The sequence below is a fragment of the Acipenser ruthenus genome, chromosome 13 (genome assembly GCF_902713425.1).
Source record: "Acipenser ruthenus chromosome 13, fAciRut3.2 maternal haplotype, whole genome shotgun sequence".
In the NCBI taxonomy this organism is placed as follows: domain Eukaryota; kingdom Metazoa; phylum Chordata; class Actinopteri; order Acipenseriformes; family Acipenseridae; genus Acipenser; species Acipenser ruthenus.
Window position 1 is genome coordinate 7665755 of NC_081201.1, and position 22196 is coordinate 7687950.

A 22196-nucleotide genomic window follows, 5' to 3' on the forward strand; every position below is an offset into this window, starting at 1 on the left:
TTTTAAAGGATGACTGCCTCCCAATTGGTGTTTCCCCATTGGGTTTTGTAAATGAGAGGTAACACAACTATGAAGCCTTGGTAATTAAGCCTTGATGTGGCAGTTAATGGGATCAAACCAGAGACCACCCAGACTTAAGGTTCTGTGTCTTTTCTTTCTCCCCCAGTGATTGTTAAATAGGAAATGCCTTTTCGTGGTGCTGTAGTTATGGCGTCGGTAATAGTATTTTATATGAATGTGGAGGTCACACACTGTAAGGCACGCTTCTGGTTTGTTCAAGGGATCACTTGGAACAGGGACTTGAATCTCTGAGCTGTGAATAAACCCTTAGCCTACCATTGCTGTTAATAATTATTTATAACAAGAGCTTGAGACTTTCCCAGCACCATGAAGAGGCACTTGCAGTAAAGTGCTGCTGGATTGACTTGGTCTGAATGATGAGGCAAATCTGCCAAGAGTCATACTTCACTTTAACTATGCCTCGAGTGTCGTCGCCTCCGTCGCCCCCCCCCCCCATTCCATCATATATAACAAAGAACTGAACTATGGGTTTACAATAAAACTTAAGGGTTTACATAGAACTATTAGATATTCCACAGTTCTCTTATTCATATTTAGTGCTTTTATTTAACCACAAATCAGATGGTCCACAATTCAGTTATTTTATATCAAATACCTTTACTCACCACTCTCACTGCAGGGGGCAGCACTTCACCAGTCTGCAAATGAGTTTTCATTTGTATGGGTTTATACATGCCCAGGATTACTGCCTCTACTTTCTTCAGGGATGTTGGTGGTTGGTAGTTATATATAATAGCCCATTGACTTACCATTCTGATACTGTTCCTGTGATACTATCCTCTGTGAACTCAGGGATACGGAAGCACCTGTCAATGGAGCAACTATCATCAGCCCCTGTGAAAAACTGACAGATCTGCTGTCTTACCCACCCTGCGATGCAATGTTGCTTGGCTTCATAGGCATGGAGTTACAGCAATGACTTCAGCCAGGTTAGAAAGTAACACAGGCTCTAATGCCAGCTGAAGATGTTTCTGAACAAAAGACACTCTTAACACCACTGTGAAAACAACACTTGCTTATCTGTTATAGAAAATAATAGCACTCATAGAAAGATGTCAAGTTTAATGTTTAAAGATATAATGCTAAAGTTCATGTTGAGAATACGAGTTACTGATCAACTCGCTGTACAAAAGAGCCAGCTCCCTTGCAGGAGCTGGTATCAGGCTTATGTCTTTATGTTTTAGATTACGTCACCTAATCACCCCCGACCCCCGTGCACGCTACATTCTCACCTGCCAGCCTCAAGCCTAACCTCGGACTTGCTGACCAGGCTACAGGTTTCCAAGTGCATGCCGGGGTACCTACGTCCAATTCTGACACAAATGTGGCTAACCTCGGTTCCCACAAACGGGCTTCTCGCAGGCGGAGGTGGGACGTGAACACTATTCGCAAGAACCAGACTTTTGCTGTTGGCAGCCGCAGGTGGGTGTTTGGTTTATTTTATTGTCCAATCCTATATTACACCCACTGTCATCAATCATACCTCAGGTTTTTTTTGTCAGCGATGCAGATGAATTTTTGTCGAGAGCTTCTTCTGACCTTCCCGTTAATCATCTGGGCGCATTTCCCAGAATATTCGGTAGAAAAGCAGGCAGAGAAAATACACACTCCTGCAAAATCAGATCATATCTCTCATTTAAAACACAGTTATTAACTGCATTGATAAGCTGTTTTTCAAGTTGTATTTTTCTGCTAAATTTAAAAAGGATGTATTAAACATGATTTGATTCTGTGTGTTCACCTATCTCTAAATGAAGAAAAAAAGTAAAGTTGTTTTACGTTGGCCTATAGGCCTACCTTGCATTCCATTAAGGTTCCACACTTGCTTAATGGGCCTATGGCACTTTGCATGTTAACTCTGATTAGGAGGTAACTTGCAGGTGACATCCAATTGCTACTGAACAATTCGATTAGAAGTATGGCTACCCAATGCACCAGATGTGAGTTTGCAAGCAGTCACATCACGGTTTAGTTATTTTATGAAATAACCGTTCACATTTCTAGAGGTACAGGGGGAACCTTTCTCTGTGTATTGCACAGCACAAAGTAAGAAAACAAAACAAATGTACACATATGTAAGTATTAATAGTATACTTAATTCTATTCAAGCAAGTCCAATACTTTCAACAAAACTATATTTCCTACCGATATTTGTTTGAAATGTTGGGGTGTGTCTGAATGTAACTGTATGAATGAATGCTCTTTATGCTATATAGATGCACACAGAATCTGACCTCAAACTGAATACCTGCCCAAGATTTAACACAAAAAATAAGACTTATTGGCTTGATTGGCGTAAACCCCCCGTTCTACACAAACTCAAATGACCAAAACACATTTATGTTGAGAAGGAATCATTTAACATTGAAGATGATCTATATCTGCTCCACTGGGGCTTAAAATTCTGAATAAAAAAACATCACTAAATGTCCATTGGTTTTTAACTTTGTTTTTGTCATTATTTTGTCAGTGCCATCTGGTGGCTGAAGCTAAGTATTGTTACACTGGAAATCATTCAAACCTAACACTGAAGGTATGCTGGTGTATAAGCTCACAAGTATTACTTCCGTTTGTTAACGAAGCTCCATAGTGTGTGTGTGTGTGTGTGTGTGTGTGTATGTATGTCATTCAGCAGTCACTTTTATCCAAAGTGACTTACAGACTAGGTGGTGAACTATGCAACAACACCAGCTGCTGCAGAGTCACTTAAAATAGGACATTGGTTTTACCTCTCATCCGAAGGACATTTCTAATACTACTGTATCTTCCATTATATACATGTATAAAATATGCCCTGGGGTTCCCACTAGTGAGTTCTGGAAATGCATGCTGTGGATTTTGTTTTTATAGCATTTTTGCATTGGATTCTGGGCTCTCTTTAAGAGGGGGAAATCTAAGTTTCACAAAGGGCTGTTCTGTGGGCATTTACCAAACCACATATATAATACTGTATGTGTCACATGTACTATGCTTCAAATATTTCAAAGTTTTTCAGTTTTCCTAGTCTGTAAATCAACCCTATTTACAGATCAGATTTATTTTACCCATAGACCAATTGGAGATGCTCCAGGTTTTTTTTTTTTCCCTGCTCTTTCAGTTTCAGCAGAACAAAGAGCAAATCACACAGTAATAAACAATCAAAAACAACTAGCGCTTTTCTGTGACTTTTAATAAAATCCATAAACATTTACATTAAAACTTTGCAGTCCATTCTACTAAGGGAGATCCAAACAAGAAGCTGTGATATTACCGAGTATAACAGCGACACTACAACTGGCAACCCCACGACCCTTATTAACCAAAAGCATTCTGAATTTACTGACTGATTTAATAATAATTTGTTTTCTTTCCTTAGGTGTGCTTTATTATTCTCTCCTGTTAATCCATGATTTCTCGTTTGCTTTTAATCATTTTGCCACAAGATGATGCAAGAAAATTGAAATATTTCACTTTGTGGAGACCAGTACCGGTAACTATAGTTTCTTCAACATAGTCCACTAAAAGCTTTAAGAAGTTTGGTCTCTCTCAAATTGTGGATAACATAGAAAATGCCTAAAAAATAGTTCTATCCATGAAAAGTACCTGTAATCATTTTAGTTAAAACAAGTTATTTCAATAGTTTTAGTAACATTTTCACTAGTATTACTGTTTGGTATTGCAGCACAAATGGGGTTTCTGTTTGTAACCGGGATGTGATACAGTCCTGGTGGTAGAGTGGACTTACAGAGTGGCACTGCTCTGGTGTGATAATACTGCTTTAGAAAATCCTATGCATTCTCACAGTGCTAGCGGTTGGATCCCTGAATGCAGAGACTATTGAAGGCATCTTTCACAAAAACAAGGGTGCATTACAAAACTACATGGCAATTTGAACCACTCCGGCTTTTAGTATTAGTAGCTCAAGAAAGGATAGGCAAGGCTTGGGTCATTGCAAAACCTAAAATGCAAAGGGAATCTTTAAAAAGAAAGAAATTATATATATATATATATATATATATATATATATATATATATATATATATATATATATATATATATATATGCTGCATTAGCTTCACTGTACATTTAATATCAGGATCTGTATTATTACTGTTGCAGTTCACTGTAATACTTCCATTCTTAAGTACTGGCTTTAAAACACTGAGACTTCACCAGTATTATCCTAAAGCTTACTTGTATGTGTGGAGCAAGCACTGTTCAGGTAACCTGCTTTTTAAAAGGCAACTGGTGGGTTGCATAGCTGTGCAGAGAGCAAGCAGCAGAGCTAAGAGTATATACAGAGTACGGTGTGTTTAATCACAAATGAACCGTCATATTAAAATGAAACATAGCAAAAAATTAAAATTACTGTTAATACAGTACAAAACATTCAGAACCATTACAGAAATTAATATGTACAATAGTTGAGGGATTAATACCGCGGGCTCCACTAATCTCCACAGCTATTCCGTTGTATTCCGATTACGGAATACAACGGAATAGCAAGACTCAGTTCCAGCGAGGGGCACTAGATGGCACTGCTGTTCAAGAGCTATCCATTATAAAGTTACTGCAGCCTGAGTGTAATGAAAGCAAATATACATTTTCATATTTTCATACAGGTCTGTAAACCCCTTTTGATAAGCCCCCTTCTCCAAGGACAAATAGAACTTGAATATTTTAATGGATGTCACGACTGCCAAACAAGCAAGATATATGAGGAGAATCATAGTGGGTGATTTTCTAAGCAGGGCTTGTTAAGTCAGTATTGTTAGTCTTTTTTTTTTACAGCAATTGGGGAATTTTACATTTAGCTTTATGGCCAACAGTTTCTTTTTTTTTTACAATTGTAACCTCACTCAGCATGCTGCTTGGCAATAGTAATATCTCACTGAGGCAAAAAATGATCAAATCAAGAGCAAAAATTCAAAGCGTTTAAGGTGGGTTATGAGCACACTTGATCAATGCATGTTTCTCTTTCATTCTCAAAGTCCTTGCTGAGCGCTGTTCAAAGCCTGTGGATTTGATTAACTGACTGAACGCTTGGCATTTGCACAGTACAGATGGGCTCAAATATAAGACTTAAGGCAGCCCAAAGCTCTAACGGAGTACAATTCCCCACCCACCCTCCAACATAGATTTGGCCCACTTTCTGTTGTCAAGCCCCACCCCAGAGTAGCCATGGCAGCATGCCACTTCATCACCCCAAACCGGAAAAAAAAAACCTGCCTGGTTCCAGTATAATTTCTTGGTAACCCTAGAGCTCTCTTTTTTTTATTGGCGTACAATGCTGTACACTGGAGGAGGAGGGGGGAAGGAAGAATGGGGGTAGGACAGCCAAAACCGTTATCTGAAGACTTTGTTTTGGTTTCCCTCCTCTTAAAGGTTGCTCTCTGACTCCTTTCTCACCGCTGTGCCATTCACTGAGGCCAGAGGTGTTGAAAGTCCAATGCCATTCAAGTTGCTTTCGTTTAATCTCCGAACCCGGTAGGTCTCATAATGGATGTTGTGTGTGACATCTTTCAAATCCTGCAGGTGGGACCTGAGGTGAAGAAAAAGGGTAGAGAAATGGATTATCCAAAGAGTTTGCCACCCATTCAAGTGTGTCAGCCATGGGGCACAGGGTTTAAGGTGATCTCATTGCTGAAGTCTCATTTAACCCAGAGATGTGGAAGGTTGTTATTAATACCTAGCAAAGAAAGGGATGCACAGCTTTTGACCTTTAAGTCAGCAGGGGAACTCAAAGCATCACTGTTTGCTTATTTTATCCCTTTTGTAAAATACATTTACACTTGACTATACAATAAGGCAAATGCTTTGGTGAGACCTCTTTGTCAGTGTCTTGTTATCTGAATAAAGGTTTGACTGACTGTTTTAAATGTTGGAATTCACATATATTATTAAATTGTTCTCTGTAGTAGTTTGCTTCAGCCCCCTCCCTACAGCACCATCTAGTGGCCACTGTTTATCCTACATACACCTTGTTTTATACATTAACAAGATTGCTTTCCTTTTCCAATCTATGGGTACCCTCTTCTTGCTCAGGTGTGTAATTCGGATCACAGAAGAAGCTCAAGCTGCTATGCAATGCTTATTTCCATTCTTAAAGTAAGACCATATAATGTAATTGATAAAAAGTTCCTTACCTGATGAGCAGATCTCTCAGGTTGGCAAACTCGCAGTGTGCAACATTTTCAACTGCAAAAAGAAGCATAATGTTGAGACAATTAATTACTACACTGAATTAATAACCATGTATGATTGTACCACAAATAGTTCACAGGGAGCCTATTAATCAATTTTGACAGCGTGTGCACTCAGCCAAGAGGGATAAAAGCAAAACATGTTATTTCCCAGTATGTTGGCGGGACATATCTACTGCAAGCCCACATCAAGTGCTGGGAATGGACTTTCTGTTATGAGAAACATGAAATCTGAAATAACCAGCCTGTTCAGAACATTTATTTCTGTCTTTTGAATTCCCCAGACCCTTGGCTTACATTGCCGGTGCCATTTTGATGTTTGTTTACAGCACTCAATGCGCAGTGACAGACAGACTGATATAATGCAAAACTTGCTGTGCCAATTTAGTTTTCTTGAGAAACCCAATCTTTAATGGAAACGGATCTTGGGCTTTTTAAGATTTGTTTTTAAATGGCTACACAAAACCACTAGGTGGCAATATTTCACAATGTTGTTCAAGACTATTGTATACCAAATTACTACAGTGATTCCATACCACTCTCTCTCCTAACACATTCAATTTGAAAACAATCTCTTTTTTTTTTTTTTTTTTAGGACCAGCTCTCTATAAGCAGCCGCAGTGGATTACCATGTTGAAAGTGTTGCGTTTGAGTAGCTCACTAGTTAGAGTATAAAAAGCGAATATGTTTTAGCTTCTTGCTTACTTTCCCTACAGAAGAGTAATCTGTACTGTAGCTGAGTGCTGCATCAGTAAGGCAGAGTGTATCTGGGTCGCAGCAGCTCAGTGGGTAGGCTGTTGGGCTGCAGTGTGTAAGGTTGAGAGATTGGGCAGCAGACCTGGTGGTAAGTTCTAACAACCTGTCATAATAGCAAGTCTTTTGTCTAGATTTCAAATGACAATGCTAGTTCTTGGGTGCACAAGGTCGAAGCTCTGCCACTGTAAGACTATTTTGGAGCATGAATAAGAGGCAACGTTTGACATTTTTACATTGAATCTTTGCACAGAGACAGTTTGCTTTTGGAGTTAGTAATTCAATATAACCACCCTGTTAAGTAATTTCACACCGAAACATATGCTGTCGCTTTCCATCGATAGTGGCAACTGATGTGCGAGTGTGTGCGTGCCAAGCAAAATAACTGTATTTCTCTATCACTGTGCAGCCTCGCCTGAATCTGTATCCAGCTGGAATAGCAGGAGATGAATCGCTCTCTTAATATCACAAGGGGACAGACTTCGGGTTTATCCTTCATCTGCTTTGGATCACAGCTGCCAGACGCCCCCGAACAGCTGTGTCTGATTAACCTGCAGAACTGTGGTGTTTATATCTGCTGCACAGCACTAAAGGGACAGAAGCACTAGAGAGCCTCAAACTCCTGCCTTGAAAGAGCTGATTGACTGTGGTTGGTTCTGATTTAACCCTACAAGTGACCCTGAACTATTCATCAACAACTTGTTTCTCATTGCCTTTTAGTGCAGAGATTTAGTAGCGTACCTCGACAGGGGAAAAGAAAAAGCTCAATACAAGATGGAAGAATCAAAGGCCCTCTACTGTACACTGAAACACCACTGAGCCCCTCATGTAGCAGCTGCTGATGTGTGACAAACTGACCAACAACTGGTGCGTGTGTGTGTGTGTGTGTGTGTGTCCAGGATTATTATGGCTAATTCAGAGCCACTCACTCCGAAACACTGTATTTGTTTCTTGTTTGCATGCTCGGTGTGGTTGCATGTGATCCAGTAACTGTATTGAGTCCTGAATCCCCGTCCCTCTGCGGTAGGTGGCTACATACTGAACTACAATAGTCAGTCTCTTGCCAAAATAAACACTATCCTGCACTTTAAGATGTGATGGGATAACCAGCAATTGCTGAGGTTTAGAGTGGACAACCAAGGGACTGAGGTTAAAGTGCATCCCTTTTTTTTTTTTTAATACACACAGAAGTGTGCTTGGCAGTGAAGAGTGACGTAGTGGGATCTGGAGAACCCATTACAGGTTCGTTGAAGCTGCAGGCTAGAGTTTGACACTAGTTCTGCAACTCTTACCTTCAATGACTCCCCACTTGGTTTTTCTACCCAGGACGTTTTTTCCATTCACTTGGTGCTCTTTGTCTGTGCCCACCACTGCAAAGGGGATCTTTTCCTGGGGAGGGTAACAGCAGTTCAGTTAGATCAATGCCTTTATTATCCCTTCCAAGCACTGTTGCAGTACATTTCAGACATTCTTTTGCTGTGGTTTTATGAATTATGGTGACCGTTTTATCAGTCGCTAATCTCACGATTTACCCTTTGAATATATAGCAGATAGCCAATAAAAGGCTTATCAGCTATGATGGAATCGCTTTCAACCAGAGCTATTAAACACTCAACAGTGCTTAATTTAGAAATACTAAAAGAACCTTGACAAATTCAATGACAAACATCTATTCTTGGGAAGGTGGAACTTTGAAAGGTGTGAATAAAAATGAAAAATTCTGAGCAGTGGAGGAGAATCAGATTGCGCGAGATCTTAAATGGGAAACGTTTTCTGGTGTAATGCTGTTACCTTGTTAATTCTTAATGGGCTATCTGTTATTAGTTGTGCTATTAATTGCTGCTCTCATTTTACTTTCTTGGAGTGTTTGGGTAGTGTGCAAGACTGATATGCATGCATGCAGTTTGAAATCGTGGTCGTGTTGGGCAGAGTGCAGGGAGACTGGAGTGCATCTGTACTCCCAGTGCTTGCAATCGTATCTGTTGAGCAAATCTGAGGGCTACTGAATTTCACCAGTGTACTGAGCTGTACATTTTTTACAATAAGTAATGTTGGTGTTTTGAAAGTCTAACTTACCTGTTAGTTTGTACGTGTGATGGCTTGTGATAATGTTGATCCGTGGGCAGGTTGCATAGTGTCTGTGGCAAGTGCACATTTCAATTCTCTCGCTGAGTTTTGTGTATTAGAGTTTGTTTCTAGCTATCTCTTTCATCTGGTCTCTAGTTCTGTGAAATATGTACCGGCCATTGGTTTCTTAGGTGGTTTTGTGTTTGTCATTTTCATCGTGGTCGTGCAGTCTTTTCTTTTCAACTGTAGTCTGTTTTGTTTGACTAGAACTTTTGCTGCTTCTTCTTGTCCTCTTTGTGCTGTTCTGGTGGTTTTATGGTGGATTATATTCAATCGAGTTGCACGCTGACTAGATGACATCAAATTTTATTGTAGAAAATGTACATATATATATATATATATATATATATATATATATATATATATATATATATATATATATAAAAAATAAATTAGGGCTGCTCCGATTAATAGCACTGATTAATCAACTAAAGAGTTGATCGCAGATAAAAAAAAAAATTACAATAGAAATCATGCAGAATTTTATTTTTGTATATAAAATAAAATCAACCAATAGACAATCTGCATTTTCTCTGCGGCAGTCCAATCACACGTTTCACCAATGGGAGTCAATCTGCTGCTTGTTATACAGGTGTCCAATCATGAGTGAGCAGAGGCAGGGCATAACTGGGAGTTTAACCAATGGGAACGTCAAAGATCTGCCCTGGTTTTATAGCTGTCCAATCATTAGAGACGGGACATAAACATGCTAGTGTAAGGTGTAAGAATAGCTGAATTTCACACGATATTGCTTATTATAGAGACCGTTATTGAGAATTATATTTGAGAACTTCTAAGTAATATTTTGAATTGCTTTTTACAAATTAAAAAAATTAAATAAAAAATCATAAAAGACAACAGAGACACTGTAGTCAATTTAGTTATGAATCAATTTTCAAGAACTCTCACAGAAAAAATGGAGGGAAACGCCACAAATACCTGAACTCACACAGGAAGGGAAGTCATATACCCGCCACTACCAAAATTGAAATTATGACCAGTAGCTGTCAATTAAAAAAAGTATAATGCTGGAACTGTATTTTGTTCAGTACAGAAAAGGCAATGTTGAACAGCACTGGCTACAGCAATCTAGGATGTCTATCGAAGTCAGCACAAAAACATGAGTGTTCCCAAAGTCACTTGCGAGTCGCTGTTACACTCAAAACTTTTGGCCAAACCCGGATTAATGTTCAACTCGATGAGCAGAAGCGCAGGGATACAATACATCACAATGAGCAAGTAAGAAAAAACGTGAGGTTCTTAAACGCTTGATTGATTCTGTTGTTTACTTTGGCAAGCAAGAACTGGCATTCAGAGGGCACGATGAAGGCACCAATTCCTCAAATAGAGGTAATTATGTGGAATTACTTTCTCTGATTTCTGACTATGATAGCATGTTAAGCAATCACTTGTCAATAGCCACAGTATTCTCGGGTACCTGTAACAAGATTCTGAACAGCTTAATCTCTTCGGTGCCTCAGGTTCTGCTAGATTCAGAAGTACAGGAAGGAAGCCAAGTACGTAGCTGTAATGCTAGATTAAACAACCGCTGTTGGAAACGCAGCTCAGCTGTCTTGTGTTTTCAGTTATGTGACTGACAGTGGCCCGAAAGAATGGTTGTTCTGTGAAAATGTGTTACATTTACTAAAATAATAATACTACTAATAATAAATGCTTTTAAAAAGACCACATTTTTTTATAATTTTTTTTTAGATTCTATTGATTTTAGTATTACTATGCAAGACAGTCATTATAATAGCGTTACCTTTATTAAAAATGTGCACGGATTAATCTACTGATTACAACTCATGCCCTGGCAAATCAGTAACCATCAGCTTTGCTGATACACTCCAGTCTCCTTGCGCCCTGCCCAACACGACCACGATTTCAAACTGCATGCATGCATATCAGTCTTGCACGCTACCCAAACACTCCAAGAAAGGAAAACGAGAGCAGCAATCAATAGCACAACTAATAACAGATAGCCCATTCAGAATTAACATCACTACAAATAAGTATAGGACCATTAAGAACCTCAATAACACGTTATCAATCAGGGGTTGAGTCCACCTACTGTGGGATGCGAACCCAAACATGTTTTCAACATTGAATTGAAAAAGACACTTGTCACAGAATATATTAGGTTTCTTTATCTAACTCTCTGCAGTGGTAGCCAACTTGTGTCAGTATTATAGCCTTCTGATCCAATAGACCAAACCTCTTTGAAGAACCGTATTGTAAATGCTTACCCGGATTTTGTCGTTCAATATTCTATCTTCTGTATCCTCATCGTACTCCTTCTGTGGGTACACTTTGATGCCATTGGTCCACAGGTCCTGTCGAATCTGCGAGAAGGTTGAAAGGGAAGTCTTTTAGCTCAGGAGGAGACAGCCAAAGTCTCAAAAGCTCTGATTACCAATTTCCCCTTTCTTCACCATCCACAAGTGTAAAGAAAAAAAAAAGGTTTGTATGTGCGATGAGTGATTTGTTTGGAATTTGTGCTGTTGGAGCTGTTGCTGTTACAGCTGTTTTAATGAGAAGAAAGTGTTGGGGGTTCGCAGAAAGAAGAGTGTTTTTTTTATTTTTTTATTTTGAAAACATCTGTTTTGGCGACCTCAAAATCACCACTTTCAACAGAAAAGCACGTATCCAAGTAAAATGGTGCACAAAGGCAAACATAATGTTAAGTCTATCCAGATACAACAGTTCTTTTCTACTGGCTTAATGATATTTTTTTTAATGTATAAAATGTGCCATTTGTGTGTTTTCTTTTGAATGGGAGGGGGCACATACACTTTCCTGCAAATGCACCAACACACAGGGGAGGCCCACAAAACTGCAGTGTACCAAGATTAGATTTCACTTAGAAGGGCATGTAGGATTGTGTGTGTTACTTCTGATCCCAGCTGAATAACTCACAAAGCATTTGTAAATTATAATTAGCCGGTCATGGTAACCACTTCTCGTTAAAGTTTAAGGGGTGCTTTGACTATTAAAAATCAGAGAGAATCACATGAACTTTTTCCCTTGATGACGATTTTCTAGGTTATTTAACATGCAGAATTTGGAAACAGCAGAGTGGCGGCTGGAAGGCAGCTTTTAATGGGAAGGATTATTCCTGTATGGAAGAGGTCACAGTGGGGTCTTTTCCAAGGCATGGCAGAGGAGTAGCGGGAATAGGTCAGCCTAAGACCACCCTTAGGGCTCATCTGTGTGCCCAGCACATCTCCCCCTGACTATCAGAAGAGAAGGATACAAGGTTTTGTGACTGCAGACGTCTCAATAGAGATCAAAGGCCAATCAAGTTAATACCTAGACAACTCCGGTCCTAGAGGGCCATTCTGTTGCAAGTTTAAGGAGTATAATTTTAAGGATTAGGTACTTGAGGTAATGGGCTGAGGTTTAATTGGTTCAATTTAATAATTAAGGACACAGGTTGGAACAGAGACCTGCACTGGCAGGGTCAAGGCTGCCTAGCCCCAATTGGTATTTGGAGACCTCTAGGTACAGTAAAAAGTGGCACTGTTGCGCCAATACAATACTCCTTTGTATGTAAATCTTTGTCTGTGTTACATACCCGCTCTTTGAACCGCTGTCTCTCATCCAGGGTGAGGGTGTCAGATTTGGCGATCACTGGGACGACGCTCACTACTTTACCCAATCGCTTCATGAACTCCAGGTCCAGGGGGCGTAAACTAGTGCAGAAAAGAGCAAGCAAGCAAGCAAAGATGCAATTAAAGGGCATGGTCTGATGGTGAAGCAAACCCTTTTTTCCTTTGGGAGCGACTTCTGTAGTGCATTTGTATATAGAACTAGTCCATACTTTGCCGTATTCTACTACTGCTCTTAATTATAACTACTTCCTGTATCTTGTATTTGATTTTACTCTTATAGGTATCCGTATTCTTAATATTTCTATACATCTTTTCTTTATCTTTATCACCAGACACCTTCCCTAGACCCCTGTCCACCCTTCTCGACGTCCGCCTGCAGCTCCGAACCATTCCTCTTATTGATTTTGAAACATTACAGCTCAGGTCAGAGGAGCTGGAGGCCTGAGTGCATGTACTAAATCTGACACCTGAGTTTAAAAACAAATTGCTTCTGACTTCCAGTGGCTGGAGTTCAGAAGTGGTCAAAAGAATGTGCAGAATTATGAAGCCCATTCCAAGCCTGCTGATTTGGTGCAAGAGAGGACTTGTATCATTTCCTACTTGTGCTATCTAAGCAACAGTTTTACATTTTGCAACTTGCTAAAGCACAATTACTTTGCAGTTTAGTTGTCTAACCACTGTGTCCACACAGGATCTTTGCTGGGGCTTCTACCTTCAATAATACAGCCAAACTAAATTCGCTATACTTTTACAGGTACTTGATCTTCCCAATACATGTTGGAGGCCAGTGTATTTAACTGTTCTAGCAATTTGCGTAGGGTGATTTGCCTTATTATGGGTATCTTATTGCTAATTACTTAGCATTAGTGTGTGTGTGCTGATGACTACCTTCACTTAACTCTAAATCTCCCTCATCTCCTTGTCAGTAGCAATGGCACCTTGTTGATGTTTATGTTTAACAAAAGGATTAACCCAGATTCAGAGTGTCCTGAAGGCAAGTGTACAGAGAGGGAGCACAGGATCAGAGGGCTCGGGACTGCTCAAGGCTGTGCGGCGAACAGATCCTATCGGAGATACTTCTCCACCTTTAGGGCTGTGACACACTCCCACTGTAGGTTTCCTGGGCTCTATGTATTGAAGGAATGCATACCTGACCTTTGCCCAACACAGATTCACCATGGAAACTGACAAAAGCAATGTCCTCAACCACACATGAAATTCAGAGACTAAAAAGCTTCTTGTGGTTTATTTGAGCTACAGATTCAGTTTCTGTGTGTGTTCAGGACTCTCTCATACTACCTGGATTCCTCTACTCTACTTTATTTAGTTTCCAGCTGTTTGTCTATATCAAGGCTTAAAGGCCCAAAGCAGCTTCTAAACATAATGACAATGGGAAGGGTCTTACTTTACTGACCGACATCCTAAAATGTACCTCTGACTGACTGTCACGCTGAGAAGTCAATATTTGACATCACACCCCAACGTCGTCATGCAATTGAATATGCTTTGAAGTTCAGACGTCTCTGTGTGGGGAGAAATGGTTTCACATGTTTTTTACTTGAGTCTTTGTGACAGGGGGCACCTGTTTGTGAAGTTTTGGTATGAGAGAAGTGAGCAAGTCAATACTGCACTCCAGCTAAATTTGTATTTTAGTATTTCTAATAGACTGAATAACTGTCTAAACAACTGTTCCCTTCACAGCATGGTTGCACTCATTTGTCATACCACCTGTATAGGGATTGCTGTGCCCTATGCTACAAACAAAAGTACATTTGCACACACTTTTTGCTATAGCCTGGGCTGACAACAGTATGTCAGGCTTTTGTGTTATTGTTTTGATTACATACGATTTTACTACGTGGTTGGCTGAAAAACCTCTTGCCATTTGCAATACTATCTGCCCTTGGACTACTACTCTACATGTACAACAAAAAGTTGTTAAAAAAGCTGTGTGGTCGGGTGGTTAAAGAAAAGGGCTTGTAACGAGGAGGTCCCTGGTTCAAATCCTGGCTCACTCACGGATTCATTGTGTGACCTTGAGCAAGTCACTTAACCGCCTTGTGCTCTGTCTTTCGGGTGAGACGTTGTTGTAAGTGACTCTGCAGCTGATGCATAGTTCACACACCCTAGTCTCTAAGTCGCCTTGGATGAAGGCGTCTGCTAAATGAACAAACAATAATAATAATAATAATAATAATAATAATAATAATAATAATAATTATAATAAAGAGTGTGTAAGACATACCAATGGCCAGTAGGGGGCACAAAGTAGATGCAGCAGTGGACTCTGGTGTCTGGGATTTTGCGTTTCCTGTTAATGTTGATCTCCTCCTTCAGATATTTCTCATACTGCTCGTTGATGTATTTCATAATTGGCTCCCAACTGCAAATCAAAAGAAAATGTATGAGAGAACCTCTCTCTCTCCTGAGGCACTGGCAGATTTGATTACACAGTTTGCCAGTTGTTGCAAGACCAAGCTATGCAGTTTACTGTACATGACACATTTAGTTTTAGCTGCCACTTGATTACCGTAAAGCCAGTAATATAAACCCTAACACTATCTTAACTAATACAGCCAGATGGACTTATTATTATTATTATTTATTTCTTAGCAGACGCCCTTATCCAGGGCGACTTACAATTGTTACAAGATATCACATTATACATTATTTCACATTATACAGATATCACTATATTTTTACATACAATTACCCATTTATACAGTTGGGTTTTTACTGGAGCAATCTAGGTAAAGTACCTTGCTCAAGGGTACAACAGCAGTGTCCCCCACTGGGGATTGAACCCACGACCCTCTGGTCAAGAGTCCAGAGCCCTAACCACTACTCCACACTGCTGCCAGTAGGATTCTTATTGCTGCCTAAAGTTTGAAACAGACAATAAGCATCTAGAACTCTGCATGCAAGCCTGAGTGGATTGTACCCAAGACACATTAGGAAAACCATTGTGAATAAAGGACTTGACAGTGCCTGCTGACTTTTCTTACATGCAGCAAGTGATTAACAGCATAATGTGCATGTATCTGCTCTTGTAGAGCACAGCAAGGACTTGACTTGTTAGTAAAAGGCCTGCATGGTGTGAAGTTTTATCCAGCGGCAATGCAGTTACCAAGGTTACAAGCCTTACCAGTTCAGATTGTTTATCTGGTCTCCGAACCCTGGAGTGTCGATCACGGTCAGCTTCATTTTTACTCCTTTCTCTTCAATAACTGAAATGCAAAGCACACGTCGTATTACACACTGAACAGGCACAAATGGAATAACTTGTCATGGATCAGTTCAAAGTGTCTATGAAGGTCATATAAAGCTGCATCTATCCTTCAGGTTTTTAGAAAGGCCACTGGAGGGCAGCCATGTACCTTTAGGTATTTAGGTACTTTTCTATTTTGATGTTAAAGCAGGGTTCATGCATGCATTTTAGCTGGGGACAGTGGACTCTGTTGGACTGAGTGTTGACAGTCTTAATAATTTCATACACTACCCTTCAATTTTACTTGTTTGTACTTTTCTAGTTGCATGGACCTCAAAAGGTTAAGTCCCTTCACTCATGAGCTGAAAGAGGAAGCCTCACACTTGATCATGTTTACAGTTACTTTTCCATATTTGGTATTACATATATTTGTGTAACACATTTCTTTCTTGTTGTACATTTGATTTCTTTTTTTTCTTAAACCTTAATTTTTGATGTGCTTATTACTTTTCTGCTGGCAACCTTTTTACCCTGAGCTATGCAACCGACTTAATCTGTCTTCCACAGACTCGGTACCAAAAAAGGGTTTGCCTAAGCAACCTTGTAGAATAGATAGGAGTATTCATTTAAAATATGAGTTAAGTGATTTGATATTCCAGAAGCTAACTGTGGAATTCACAATGAGTAGAAAGGACCACTAGCTTTGAAAAACATGCAACTATATCTAAAGTAATCCAACATAAATCAGAGTTTAAAATAATACAATTCAAGACAGTTCAGGCACCCTGCACATTCATCACTTTGCATGGCGCTAGGCTCTGACGGGCTTGGAGTTACACAGAGGGCTGTTGTCGCCAGTGCTGCCAGTGTCTGAACTTTCACAGCACACAAATATAATCATCTAAACAGATTGATTTTGCCGTCAGCCCTCTGCAGGCCAGCTGTTTGTTGTTTTCCAGGACTCAAGCTTGCTCAGAGTCACTGATGTTTTTGTATTTTTTATTTTTTTTGTATATATATATATATATTTTTTAACACTTCCTTCATTTACAGCAGATCAGACAGGCTGTACAAAAGCAGGGGGCGGAGGTAAAGACCAATAGATATCATGCACGGCACTTTCAATGACTGTTCTATCAGTGGATACAGATTCTGAATTAATTTTCTTCCATAATTAAATGTACCCTTCTGTGCACTGCATTAGAAACAATACTCTATTGGCCTACATTTACCCAAAACCTGCACCAATTCAATAAGTAAATCTTCCCTGTGTATCATACTGTATTCGTATGCAAAATTAATCTCTCCTTGCTTCACAGAATTCTTTCCTATCTCCAATCACCTTGCAACACCAAATCTCTGCCCTGCCACTAGTGAGGACTCTTTTTCAAGGTAACGTTTTTTACTGTGGCACATAAATCCTGTCTCATAAAAACTGACACGGTGTATCTGCTCAGATAGGGAATCTCAATACCAGACACACTTCCTCCCCCTAATTATTTATGACACACCACATTTAAAATGGGATGGTTGTGAGTTCTGGACACACACAAACAGGAAGGGCAAATGTGCTTCAAAGTAAATCTCTAAACTATTACAGACTCGTGCCCTGTGCTGAACATACATGTATTGAATAAGCTTGCGGACTCTCCCTGAATGTTACACCTGCTAGCAACATTTAAATAGATGTCCCTTCAATCCCAGTATGATGATGCTCTCATTTGTATCAATTTTACTGGTAGCAAAAACTAGTGTGCTTGTGTGTGTATATGCATGTATACATACATTTATTTAAATACAAACTATATTCTTTTGGCCATTTAGTTTCAGAATGCATACTGAAGGGTTAATGTAGAGAACACAAACCAAGAAGTCAGACATTGTGAAAGCAGATGTGTGTCTGGTTATGTTTAACCCTCGTGGCTGACAAACACGGAAGCAACGATTGGGGGTTGTACAATACGAGGATCAGAAGATTAGGACAGAAAAGCAACAATGTTTTAAGGTGCTTCATTTAGTGATCTTGAAAAATAACTGCATAATGTATCTACTTCTACTGTGTCAATGTCAATTTAGATTATAGTTTAGTTATACCAAGGTATCGATGCAAGGTACATTTTTGGCACCTAATTGCTGGTGGACAATGGTTTCACTTTAAACTATTTAAAACATTTTGGATTTGGCTAACCATGTTTACCTTTACTTATAAACTACAAATCTCAAACACTGGCTGTTAAGGGTAATTTGCCCACATTTAAAAAACAGATTATTTGATGCAGAAGGTAGAAAGTAATCAACATTGATGTGATATAAACTCAAATCAATCCGCTGGTTGTTTTTAATGGCTTCTATGTCTTTTTAACCTAGGACAAAAACTGCAGCATCTCAAAGCAATGGGGAGGTACAGTTAGCTACTGTATTTGAGCTAGGCCTCTCTGCCTGCTTCTAAAGATATTTTTGCTGCTGAAACTGTAGAAACGTGAAAAAGCACATGTCAGGGCCTGTGGCCTTTCAAACTGAACTTGGCGAGTGATGAATTACACACTGCTATGTGCTTTCTGTTAAAACGGGGTGAGATATTTTTGATTGGTACAATGCGTCCTTCTCTTTTAAGCTGTCAAATGCTGACTGCTGTCAAGTTTCAACAACTCTGTTCTTTCTCGGTTTCTCCCAGGGGCATTTTGTGTGGTGCCTAGACCCTGAGTAGAAGAGGAAGGCTGGAACAGTTACTGTTCATTTATTATTTTTTTTGGCTAGGTTTCCATAGTAAACTGTATTGAAGAACGATAACACTTTTAGCTGAAAGAGCGCCCGCTCCACACCCCGCTTGTTTCTTCGCTGACCCTCTTGGGTTAACAATCTTTGCCAGCTCATTTCTATAATAACGTCTAGTTCAAACCTATTGTGTTTTTTGACATTCTCTTCTAATTGTCCATAGCAGCGCCTTTAAAAGATTGCAATAAGGTGTCGGCCCCCCCTTATCTGCATGCAGGACATGTATCACCCCTGTGCGCTGACGTACAGCAGGTGACTGCGAGGCTTCCCACTTGGAGGAACACGCTACAGAGCTTTCACTCTGCACCAGCATGTTTACATGACAGTCAATCCAGGTGTCTGCGGGCTACACAACTCTGCCTGTCTGTGTACCTGCAACCCCATGGTGGGTTCATTAAAAGTAATACAGTAGAGCTCATACTTAGGGGAGTTTCAGCTATATTGACCCTGAGGGAATACCTGTAATCGGATAAAGGCTGAAAGGCATCTTAGAACCAGGAAATTCAGCAGACTACATATATGTAATATATTAATGTCTGTGTGCAAAAGCTTTGCAACTAATTATCTAACAATTTTTGTGACCTATTTTTTATTTTTTTTCAAAACAATTTTAAAAAAGGCACATACAATTGGCTGTCGAGATTTACCCTGTCTATATATTACCTCCGAGTCGAGGGCCTGTGCTTTTTATTTCCTATTGGGTCTTTTCCAGTTAGGACCACCGCCAACAGCCTTGATAAGACAATCCTGCGATAATCTTGTTGATTTATCTTGTCCTTTGGCAGTCGGCTACACGATAAGCCCCATCTCAACAATCTGTCAAAATGCATGCTCTCCACAGAGAGAGGGAGAGAGGGGTGTTGTGCTGGAGTATATCTATCCGTTCAAACAGGCAATCTCTCGATTTTGTTTGGGGTAAAGCATGTCATCACAGCCATTGTGTTTTTTCATGCTGGAACACAACATGATGATTGCTGTGATTTTGTATACAAGAGCACTGGGTATTGGAGTGCGTGGTTTAAAGTCTTTTGAAAGTTTCATGGTTTTTTAAACCTTTTTTCTGTCGTAATCCACCTGTTCCCTGTTGTGGATCTCCTTTATAGTTGAGATAGAGGTGCTAGTCTGTACCTACTCCTTAATACAATGTATACTGTACATGTTGAACATCCCCTTGTTCAGTAAATTTACAAGATATAATCTGTATACAAAGTAGTTGCAACTCAATACCGTTGAGATGACAAACGAGAAAGTTAGTGTTACAAGAAACACATTGCTTTACCTTTGCTGTATGCCATCTTGTCCATATCGCAGCATTTATTTTAAAACATTGTTTTGATATATATATATATATATATATATATATATATATATAGTTGCAGTAGGGAACTATAAGTAGGTACTGGTGCAGACCACAGGCGTGATGGAGCGACCCTTCAAAACCAGCTTTTAGATCTACTACACCTTGAACAAGACTGCTCAAAAACCACTAACAGATAAATAGATAAGATGCCGGATGTTTATGGCCCCTGATATGCTTCAATTGAACTACTGCTGGACTTAATTTTAATTTTCTTGTGTTTGATAGGATCAGCATTGCAGTTAAGGAGATTGGAGTACTGTGTGTCTAAGCATGCTGAAGACTCACCATGACTGACGGACTGTAGGTTCACTGTCTTGGAGATGCCCTCCTCAAAGGAGGGACTGCAGGATTTCCGGCTCACTTTGGATTTGAAAAGCGTGTTCACCAGGGTCGACTTGCCCAAGCCACTCTGACCTACGGAGAGAAAAAATATACAAGTCATGGTTAAGACCAATGCTGAAGCATTTCCAGGTGTTTGTTCAAAGTTTGCTTGCCCTTTTGGCCCCCCCCCCCCCCCCTACACCAACTCTTAGTAATGTCTAGGTACTAGTAATGTCTAGCCTTCTCTGGAAGGCTGACTTCCTTTAATACCAGGGTAAGCTTGTTCTGGTTGATCTTTAAATTTGCATTTTTGATTTTGTGTATTTCTGGGATGTTCTGAATGAAGGGCACTTTCAGGGATTGTAAGGCAAAAGGTCGGATTACTCATTGCTGTACTTGGGATTGACGTTAAAAGGGAAGCCTGCTGTGATTTAAAAGAACAGGAACAGAAAGAGACATGGAAGTGTGAGTGCAGAATTTTCTCCACATGTACCTCTCCTATCAAAGAGATCTCAAATGACACAGCAGGTACTCTCCCCCAGTACCCATTTCTACATCCTCTTGTGTGTTCCTCTGTATCAGTTATCATTGTTATACAACACAGAGAACACTTTAAAACCGTGGTCCATACTATTGCTATTTTGCAAAACTTGGAAAGCAGAGATGCCTGGAGGTTTTGTGATTTGATTTCAATGTATTTGGTTTAAAACGTATGAAAAATAATTCACTGGGTCCTGCAAATCTGTTGTGATTTACAGACACAGACAAGTGAAGTTAAAGTGGTGTGTATTTTAAATGGGTTTTTTGGTGATCAAATATATAATGGTGCCTTTTGGAGACAAGCAAGTAATATGAACATTGTCTTTTACAAGCTGTCTGTTCTGTATGTCCAGCTCAAAGTGATTAGAAAGGGGGGCAATCTCAAAGGCTAACGGATGCTGTATCATTACATTAAATGTATCATTACATGTTTTTCCTAGCAGTCCTCCACCAACAATCAAGGTATTTAAGGAAAGTAGTCTTTCATACAGTAAGAGAGGAAAAGCAAAATGTCTGCCCTGACTGCTACAAGTCAACCCAACATCCCTGGCTCTCCTCACAGCCTGCCCCAGGGGACCTTCACTTCCATAAGTAATTCAGGGCTGTCCACCAAAAAGCCAGGTTTCCATGGGAAAAAAAAAAAAGTCTCACCTTTCTCTCCTGCTATTTTGGTAGTACCTTTTGGTTAACATGGGTTTCCATGTAATTTTCTTTCAGGGAGAGAATATCTCCTTCGAAATGCAAATAACCTAATTAATATTAAGTGTTTCTGTCAGAGTTCCAATTTGGCCTTGCGCGTCTACAAATGTCAGGCAGCTTTCTTGGCCACCCAAAAGACTAATAAAAAAGTACTGGAAACAAATACATAAACAGTAAAATAAACATTCCATATAAAAAAGGGCTGTGTACTGTCCTTACATTATTTGCTACAATATATACAAGTTTTCCTACTTCCAGCAGATATCACAGACTTTGGCTATAGTAGAAAGTTGGGATCTTCACTGCTGAAGTCTTTTGTGTGTCTATAGCGTGAGAGGATGAGTTTACCCACCCTTTAAAGCCATGCCATGTTTGGCCACGCACGTCTTACAGCGTGAGGAATGTGCGTGCCATGTCACATTCTCATGACAATGGAGAGAGAATTTGGAATTTCTAAACTGCATGGAAATGCCGCCAAAGATTTGTAAATATGTAATGGCTGAATCTGCATCAATCTCCCAAGAGCAGTGATGGAT

General features: G+C 39.8%; 1 protein-coding gene across 5 annotated transcripts in view; it reads right to left on the reverse strand.

Moving 5' to 3' along the window:
- Positions 1 to 3229: 3229 nt before the first annotated feature.
- Positions 3230 to 22196, reverse strand: part of septin12 (neuronal-specific septin-3) — a 99495-nt gene continuing 80528 nt past the window's right edge. For all 5 annotated transcript variants that reach the window (XM_034030382.3, XM_059035603.1, XM_034030385.3 and 2 more), the window contains 8 exons: positions 20386 to 20514; positions 15903 to 15984; positions 15003 to 15140; positions 12721 to 12838; positions 11393 to 11488; positions 8309 to 8405; positions 6207 to 6258; positions 3230 to 5602 (listed from right to left, as the gene is read on the reverse strand). In XM_034030382.3, coding sequence (XP_033886273.3) covers positions 5440 to 5602; positions 6207 to 6258; positions 8309 to 8405; positions 11393 to 11488; positions 12721 to 12838; positions 15003 to 15140; positions 15903 to 15984; positions 20386 to 20514 — 875 coding nt within the window. In that variant the 3' untranslated portion in view covers positions 3230 to 5439. The remainder of the gene's footprint in view (positions 5603 to 6206; positions 6259 to 8308; positions 8406 to 11392; positions 11489 to 12720; positions 12839 to 15002; positions 15141 to 15902; positions 15985 to 20385; positions 20515 to 22196) is intronic.